Below are 9,431 nucleotides of genomic sequence, written 5' to 3'. Positions count from 1 at the left end.
AAAAAGAAGATGAAAAATATGAACAGTGAAAGGACAGCAAACACACAGTTATTAACAACCACACCTAAAACAAAAGCAAACCAAGAGGACAGCTAGATCAGGAGTGGAACCATAGAAATGAAGAACACATGGAGGGTTAGCAACAGGGGAGTGGGAGGAGGAGAAGGGAGGAGAAGGTACAGAAATTAGCATAGGCAGCAGGTAGAAAATAGATAGGGGGAGGGCAATAATAGGGGAAATATAGAATCTAAAGAACTTGAGACATGTGGTTATAAACTAAGGGGGGTAGAATGGTGGGGGAGGGGGTATGCAGGGTGGAGGGGAATGAAGGGGGGGAATAGAACAACTGTAATGGTATAATCAATAAAATACATATATTAAAAAAAAGAAAATGGACAGGGGGAGGTTAAGAATAGTATAGGAAATGTAAAAGCCAAACAACTTATATGTATGACCCATGGACATGAACTAAAGGGGGGCAGGGAATGCAAGTGGGAGTGGCTGTGCAGGGTGGAGGGGAATAAAGGGGAGGGGGAAATGGGACAACTGTAATAACATAATCAGTAAAAAATATTTGACAAAAAGAACTGGCTTGCCCTGGCTGGTGTAGCTCAGTGGATTGAGCGCGGGCCTGCGACCCACACGATTGCAGTTAGATTCCCAGTCAGGGCACATGCCTGGGTTGCAAGCCACTTCCCGGTGGGGGACTCATGAGAGGCAACCATACATTGATATATTTCTCCTTCTCTCCTTCCCTTCCCCTCTAAAGATAAATAAATAAAATCTATTTAAAAAAGAACTGGCTTAATATAGTTTCCTTAGGCTTCAAAGTTTTGTTTGCAAAGGTGAACAATCAGGGGAGATATCTATCATATTTATTTCTAGGCACAAGTATGCAAATGGGAAAGAAAAATTATTTGGAGCAATGTTTTTCAATCTTTTTTTTAATCCCATGGCACACATAAACAATCACTAAATTTCTGTGCCACACCAAAAAATGTATTATATTTTTTGCTGATCTGACAAAAAATAGGTTTAATTTTTATTCATTCACACCAGGTGGCTATGGTGTTGGCTGTTATTTTTTACTGATTTTTTTTTAGGAGAGAGGAAAGGGGAGAAAGAGAACACATGGATTTGTTGTTCCACTTATTTGTGCAGTCACTGGTTGCTTCTTGTATGCCCCCTTACTGGGCATTGAATTGCAACCTTGGTGTATTGGGTTGCTGCTCCAATCGAGCTACCCAGCCAGGGTGGCTATTGTCTTGTCTTTTCTTCTTCTTCTTCTTCTTTTTTTTTTAACAATCTAAGGGAAAAGAGGTCAATGTCCTTGCTACCAGTTGAAATTCACTGGTTTGTAGGGAAGCAAGAGTGCACGCAGAGGAAGCAGTTTAGGTTAGTATAGACATTACTTCTACTTCGTTTAAACTAGAGAGGGACAGAGTAGATGAAGAATGGGGAATGATTTGAGAGATCCAGTGTTTGGGAAGGTAGAATTCACAGGACTTGGTAATGGATTGGATGTGACCGGTGAGGGAGGAATCAGGGATGACTGCCCCGTTTCTGACTTGAAGGAGGGGATGAATGCTTACTGAGAACAACAACATGGTTGTTCACTGAGCCTGTTAGCATAGGAAGCAGAGTTGTTGGGGCATAGGCTGGCACAGGAATACCAATATTTAAGAGAAGATAAAGGATAGAGGTAGGATGCAATTTAGGCTGAGCAGGGCTGGCAGCACTGGGGACCCAGCTCGCAAACCACTCCTCGTTGCCCACACAGCCAGCTAATTCAGTGAGCCCAAGAAGGAGGGTAGACCCCACTCTGCACTTAGCCGGAGCTCTGCGGCTGTCTATTGTGGGGCCCGGCGCTGAGCATGCGCTGTTGGGGGAATTCGGCCCTTAGGAACCCCGCGTGCGCTTTGCTGGGCAATGCGCGGCACCCCTAAGGCTACTTTTCCCGGCAACTGCCGCCCCTTATTCCCACCTCTTCCGTGTTTTGGCTCTCACTGGTTCCCTCAGTTGCAGCGGCCATTGGCTGTTAGAGGGGTACCAGACCGACGACTGGCTGTTGCTGATGTCGCTCAAGCGTCCTCCGGAAATGGTCCGAAGTGGAAGGACACCTGGAGAGACTTGCCCTGGTAAGCTGTAGTTTCGGGCTTGGTGGGTCAGCGTTTGGGGTTGATTCCTGGGCTGGCTTCAAGGCCAAGTTCTTCCCGAGTAGTCTCAGCGAGGCTTCCTCTTGCAGCTCGATCGCGCTGGTCGGCCCTTTGCCTGCCGCGTCCCGGGCCCCTTACCCCGACTCGGACATCCCTGCTTTTCCCTCTGGATTTTCGCGGCCTCTGTGACTCGGTCACCGCCATACCTTAGGTAGAAAGAATCCCGGAAGCCTGAGGGGCTGCGAAGAAGAGGTTTTACCTTCCGTACGGTCTCCTTCCTCCTCTCTTAACTCGACTCGTCCTTCTAGGGGCTGGCAAGCCTTTACGTCTTAGCCTGCTCACTGGGATTTCTCCCCTGATTTTTCTCATTGGGTGCTTTTTTTGGTGGTTGTCTTCGCACATCAGAGTGTTAGCTCTTCAGCCAAATTGTGCCTCTTTAGGAGGTTCAGAACCTGGGTCCCTCCTTATCTTGAGTACCATTCATAGTTCATTCCGTGCTGGAGGTACTGTGTGTACTCAACTATTTGTTGATTGCTTATTATGATTCCTGATGAAAAGAAGTGTTAAGAATCCCTCGGGTTGTCCTTTTGTTGTCTTTTTTTATAGAATTACTGCTTAGATATCTCACCTTAAGAAGCGTGGATATGTGTACCTAACACATGTTAAGTTCTAGCTAAGTGTTTTAATATGTACTACGTGTTAAGTATTTTAATATGTTATATTGTTTGATTCACAAATAAATTCAACGAGATAGGCATAATTATTCCCATGCTACATGGGAATCTGACACATTTAAAGTTAAAATAGTGCTTACCTCATAGGGTGATTAAATGACATAATGTAAATAAAGTGTTTAGTATGGTGCTTGGCATGTAGTAGTATGAAATTGAAAACAAAAGGTTTTGGTACCTCATTTTGAAACTGATGATATTCAGGAGTAGAAAGGTTAATTGGCTAAAGACACAGCTAATATATAGTGGACCCAGGAGTCTTGACTTTGAGCTCTGGTTCTTCTCCAAAGCCATCTCTTTGAACCTGGGCTTTGTTATGCCTCCCATGTGAATAATTCCTTGGAACGGTGTTCTGAAGCTTTATGAGAAAATGTCTCTTCATGTTCTTAGTGTAGTGCCTGGCACATACTATAAATAATGTTAGTGTGTGCTCTTCTTTCTCAAAACCAACACACAGTTTCCAGGGTTTTGCAGAACTGTTACTCCATCCTTTCTCATGGGTCACTGGAGGAACTCTGTTGGTTCTAGGTAGGCTGTCTGCCCAGATGTTTACCCCTAGCTGCAGTTGGGTGTAATCCATGCAGCTGTGGATTTCTTCCTCCTCTTCCAGGGTGAAGGCCATGCCGCCCCCTGGGAAAGTTCCCCGAAAGGAGAAACTGGGGCTGCAGTGTGAGTGGGGGTCCTGCTCCTTTGTGTGCTCAGCCATGGAGGAGTTCTGTGAGCATGTCACTCAGCACCTGCAGAAGTACTTGCACAGCTCAGAGGAAGAAGAGGAAGAGGAGGAGGATCCCTTGGGTAAGGGAGCAGGATATAGGAAGGGGAAAGAACCCAAGGGAAGGTGGAAAATCTGATTTTCCTTTCTGCAGAGGGAGAAGGCAGCCTGGGAGAGTGATGGTTTAATTTCCCTATTGTGCTTTTTTTGCTTATAGAAACATAGGCTCCTTATAGAAAACTCACTTGACAAGGATTTTTTAAATGAATCTGTCAATCTTCCTATCAAAAGGCAATTACTGACAGTACTTTTTGAACATTCTTTTTGACCTCTCTCTACATGTATATACATAAATTAGATAACTATGATTATATTTTTTTCATATTTGAAATAACCAGACATGTTCTTAGTTTATTAAAAGTTCTTAGTTTATTAATCCTCTCATGAAAATCTGCATAATCAACACAACTAAAGCCACTGAAGAATCTTTACTCCTGTTGTACAACTTCCAGCTTAATTTTTATACCATTAACATGGATCTTTGCTGTCCCCTTTCTTCATTCTGTTTTTGCATGCCTTTTTCTGTTTTCTCAAGGTCTTCATCTCATACAGTTCATGTCTTGCAAGTGTATGTTTGGATTCATTTTTCTTTGTGTAAGCCAAAGAATCATGTCATGCCAAAGCCAGTTGTCTTGCCACCATGAAAATGGATTCTAAAACAAAACACAAAGATGACATCTTGTGGCTAGTTTTCCCTGAATTTCTGTCTTAGGTTGCCTTCCCAGGGTGAAGGGTGTCAATGACCATTTGTTTCCACTGAAGTAGTCTGTTGATCATGAACTTCCTGGTCCGGAGTGTCATAGTGTTGTTTGTGATAGCAGCTGATCTTCATGCCGGCTTTTATGTTTATATTGTACAAAGTGTTTGCAACCTGTTTTTTTTCATTCCTTGGTAGTATTTCTTCCATTCTTTGTCTTTACTGTGATCTCCAGTTAGGAATACATTTTACATCACAACCCTGTACACAAAAGTTAAAAAATATTTGAGCCCTGGCCAGTGTAGCACAGTGGATGGAGCGTGGGCCCACGAACAAAAGGATCGAGGTTCGATTCCCAGTCAGGGCACATGCCTGGGTTGCAGGCCAGTTCCCAGCAGGGGATGCACGAGAGGCAACCATACATTGATGTTTCTCTCCCTTTTTCCTTCCCTTCCCCTCTAAAGATAAATAAATAAAATCTTTTTTAAAAAGTTTTAAAGTACTTGAAAAAATCTTTGCCATTTATTAAACGCTCTCTGAAGTGTTTATTAAAAGAAAAAAAGTGGTTTGCAATCCCATAAATTGATTTCACCACCCACTAATTGGTCACAACCCAGTTTGAAAAACTGTTCTATAGAAAATACAGAGACATCTCTCTTCAAATTCTGCTTAAAGTCTAGAGATTGAACAGTATAACTAATAGTTTCGAAAGTAATAATATTTACACAAAAGAGAAATTAGGGGATTATTCTATTTTAAAAAGTGCTTACTTTTCAAAATAAGTATGCCCATAAAAAAGCATTGAAAATATGGTGCCTAGAGAGAGATACTAGAGAGTTAGGAAGTGGATTGAAATAGTTGATGAGGCTTTCTGGAGAAGACAGATCTTGAGCAGAATATGGAGAAAAGGAAGGTTTGTAGTTAGGTTGGGAGGCAGCATCTTCCTCAGGCAATAGTAGAAACTGGGCCAGGATAGTGCATGCCTGTCATACCTGCTGCCCCTGAGTTTTTGGCACTGGATCTTGCATAGACCACACTTCCCCACCTAGTTTATAGATGCTCGCCCTTAAGATCTTAATGCAGGCACTTAAAGACATCTGTCTACCTCATATGAATTCTGTTTATTTTGTAGTATTTGTGCCCACCCCCCCCCATAATACAACCGCTACGACTGGTTACAGTTTTATATTTTTCCATGTGATTATTTGATAGCTTTTTTTTTCTTCCTGGCTGAAAGCTATGTAAGGGCAAAGACTAGAACTCTTTACTTGTTACATGGTTTTTGCTGAATGAACTCCTGGTAATTTGGTCAGAGTCCAGCCTTCTCACTTACTGCTAAGTGCCACAGGTGGAAGGTGAGCTGAACATTGGAAAGTATCACACTTCTTTTTAAACCTCTTTCCACAGAGGAAGAATTCTCCTGCTTATGGCAGGAGTGTGGCTTTTGTTCTCTAGACAATTCTGCTGATCTTGTTCGCCATGTCTACTTCCACTGCTACCACACCAAGCTGAAACAGTGGGGGCTGCAGGCCCTGCAGAGCCAGGCTGACCTCAGCCCCTGCATCCTGGACTTCCACAGCCGCAACATCATTCCTGACATCCCTGACCACTTCCTGTGTCTGTGGGAGCACTGTGAGGTCAGCAGGTAGTGCCAGTAATAGGGGTGGGGAAAAACGTTGCAAATCTTAACTCAAGATGCCTCGACTCTTTCTACAGTCCCCTGTATTCCCAAGATTCTTGCTAGTATTTCCCCATTATTTCTGGGTATCTCCCTTGCTCAAATGTTCCCATCCCCACCAAGTTAATTTGGGAGAGAGCCAAGAAGCCCTATTTAGACACATAGGTTAAGAGTCCCTCCAACCACCCTCAATCCTTACCCCAAGTTGCTCCTGGTACAGAGCTCCTTCGACAATCCTGAGTGGTTCTATCGTCATGTGGAAGCACACAGCCTGTGCTGTGAATACAAAGCAGTTGGTAAAGACAACCACGTGGTGCTGTGTGGCTGGAAAGGTAGGACCACTCCTTAATTTCTGGCCTCTAAAGAAACGCTGGCATTGCCGAGGGGCTAGAGCAGCTAAGGATGGGGCCTGTGGGGTAAAGTTGGCTGCTGTCTAGAGAGACTTGGGGTTACCAGAACCTACTCTGCGAGTCTGTTGCTGGAGCTTAACTGGGTCTCCTTCTCAGGTTGTACCTGTACCTTCAAGGACCACTGTAAACTTCGTGAGCATCTGCGTAGTCATACCCAGGAGAAGGTGGTGGCTTGCCCAACATGCGGGGGCATGTTTGCGAACAACACCAAGTTCTTAGATCACATCCGTCGTCAGACCTCATTGGATCGTAAGTTGTCAGAAGAAGGGGAATGGATGCAGGCTGTTCTGGTTGGGGACATATTTCCAGGGAGGAGCCTACTGAAGGTATCTGCAGCTTGGCTCTGTCTGCCTTTAGGGCTCAGTCATCTGCCACAGTCTTTGCTGACTCAGATTTGTGAGACATTGTTATTCAGGGCTTACTATGTGCCCTGTCAGTTATTTCAGTGAATCTTTATGACAACCCCATGAGGTAGGCTTGTTATCTCCCTTTTTGCAGATGATGAAACTAAGACTCAAGAGAGCTTAAAATCACTTACTTGAGACCACACAGATAATAAGTGATCAAGCTGGCATTCTAATTCAGTTCTCAATGCCAAGTCCTATACTCTATCCTTCATAATATGTCCATCCATAATTCACTAAACTGCCCTTGTTTCCTTGGGTGGTTCCCCTCTCTGGGACTCCTTCTTTCTACCTTTCCTCCATCCTGCACAGTCCACCCTTTCTTTTGCCTGTTCTGCCCCAGAGCAACGCTTCCAGTGCTCTCACTGTTCCAAGAGATTTGCCACAGAGAGGCTTTTGAGGGACCACATGCGTAACCATGGTGAGTAGCTGGCTGCCACCAAACTCCCTGCCCACCCTCCAGGGTTCCACTGGCCCTCAGATCACAGCCTCCTCTCTGCTTCTCCCAGTGAATCACTATAAGTGTCCTCTGTGTGATATGACCTGTCCACTGCCATCCTCCCTCCGTAACCACATGCGCTTTCGCCACAGTGAGGACCGGCCCTTTAAATGTGACTGTTGTGACTACAGGTAAGGGGGACTGGGGGCCAGAATTACACACCTCACGTTCAAGGGTACCTCATGCGCTCCAACCCCTCCTGACCTCTCCTGGCAGCTGCAAGAATCTAATTGATCTCCGGAAGCACCTGGACACCCACAGCAAGGAGCCAGCCTACAGGTGTGATTTTGAGAACTGCAGCTTCAGTGCCAGAGCTCTCTGCTCTATCAAGTCCCATTACCGAAAAGTGCATGAAGTAAGTGTAGCTTGTGGTGGGAAAGGGCTAGCAGAAGTGTGGGGGAGCCAGGGTGAAAAGCTGACCTCACTCTCCCTCCCCTCTCCATCAGGGGTACTCAGAGCCAAGGTACAAATGTCATGTGTGTGACAAATGTTTCACAAGGGGCAATAACCTCACTGTGCATCTTCGCAAGAAGCACCAGTTCAAGTGGCCTTCAGGGCACCCCCGTTTTCGGTATGTCTCAACTCTCCCTCCCCATCGCACCCCCCCACTTAGATTTACAAAACATTTTTTATCCATATTATTTCAACAAGTTAAAATCATTGAATTTGATAGTGCTTGGATGTCTCATCTCCTTTTAGGATCAAGGAACTCCAAGAATAGCAGTGGGGCAAAGATTGGTTTTCTGATTTTTTAATCCAAGGCACAGTATCAAACCAAATTAATGGTGTCCAAAGTCCTGCAGCCAAAAGTAGAACCTAGAGCCTACAGGTCCAGGTCCATAGCCCTGTGACCCTCACCCTCCACAAATAATTTCTTTCTCCTTCTTCTCTCACTTTCCTCTCTGGTTTCTACATAAAAATTTCCATTTTGAGTAATGATGCTTTCCCCTTCATATTCTGATAAAAATCTTTTTTTGTCTTCAGCTCCCATCACTTAGAATCCCAGGCCTTCTTCTACTCCTTATATTTGTTTCTTACTTTGCCGAGCTGCAGGCCATTCCTGCAGCCCCCTGCCCATGTTTGCTACCTTTGCTCTTCTACCTCACCAGGTACAAGGAGCACGAAGATGGCTACATGCGACTGCAGCTAGTTCGCTATGAAAGTGTAGAGCTGACACAGCAACTTCTACAGCAACCACAAGAGGGATCGGGCCTGGGAGCATCACTGAATGAGAGCAGCCTGCCGAGCATCATTCTAGAAACAGTGCCAGGGGAGTCAGGACCCCAGGAAGAGGCCGAAGAGGAAGAGGAAGGCAGAGGCGGTAAGGGGACAGCCCTCTCAGCCTCTCAGGACACCTCGAGTCCCATCATCCATGTGGTGAATCAGACCAGTGCCCAAGAGATTGTCTACTATGTGCTATCTGAAGCCCTGGGAGAGTCCCCCCCAAGCCCCTAAGTCCCCTTCAGGGTGCATCATGGAAAAGCTTCAGGGAATAGCTGAGGAGCCAGAAGTCCAGATGGTATGAAGGCGGTAGAACCTGACCATTTCTAACCCAGATTCTAGGGTTTCAGCCAGGCTGGTGGCAGTGCCCCTTTGGGCAACCCTTGCCAATGGATGTCTTTTGGAGTGGTGCTGAGAGCAGTGTGATCCACTCTGAATTCAGCTTGCATGTTAGCGGACTCTAAGGACTTTACTGCCAGTCCACGTTTTGGAGTCTTGAGGAGTTTTCATTAGAGGGGGACACCCTAGTTGTCTAGTTGTGTGTGTTCTTGTAGAGAGAACTAGTATTGGGCTTAATCATAACCCCTAGAAATGCTGGAACAGTGATTAAAATACTTAGTCAACTTGCATCCATTCTCATCTTTAGGGTTTCTCAAGCCCAGGGATGACATGTAACTAGTCCCTGCAATGGCCCTTTCATCATAGCCAGCCAGCCAAGGCATTGTGAACCAGGCACTCATTTCCCTCTAAAGGGTTCCTCCTACAACCTAAGGACTTCCATGTTATCCTCAGGGATGATGCTGGAGGCACTGAGTGTGTATAGCACTTGTTTTTTGGTAATAAAAGAAATGCTTCTGCTGTTA

At 45.2% G+C, this 9,431-nt stretch overlaps 1 protein-coding gene across 1 annotated transcript; it reads left to right on the top strand.

The window, feature by feature from the left end:
• The first annotated feature begins 2,041 nt into the window (after positions 1 to 2,041).
• HINFP (histone H4 transcription factor) lies at positions 2,042 to 9,431 on the top strand. Its single transcript, XM_037067506.1, is given in 11 exon segments — positions 2,042 to 2,138; positions 3,498 to 3,682; positions 5,764 to 5,993; positions 6,255 to 6,366; positions 6,541 to 6,693; positions 7,192 to 7,269; positions 7,358 to 7,478; positions 7,564 to 7,702; positions 7,794 to 7,918; positions 8,457 to 8,787; positions 8,789 to 9,431. Coding segments are annotated over 10 exon segments (1,548 nt in total). The 5' UTR covers positions 2,042 to 2,138; positions 3,498 to 3,507; the 3' UTR covers positions 8,873 to 9,431.

The sequence above is a fragment of the Sturnira hondurensis genome, unplaced genomic scaffold, assembly GCF_014824575.4.
Source record: "Sturnira hondurensis isolate 20B ecotype Veracruz unplaced genomic scaffold, ASM1482457v3 Scaffold0017284, whole genome shotgun sequence".
NCBI lineage: Eukaryota > Metazoa > Chordata > Mammalia > Chiroptera > Phyllostomidae > Sturnira > Sturnira hondurensis.
Note: the sequence above shows the minus strand (reverse complement) of the source record. Positions and strands in the feature narration are given on the sequence as shown.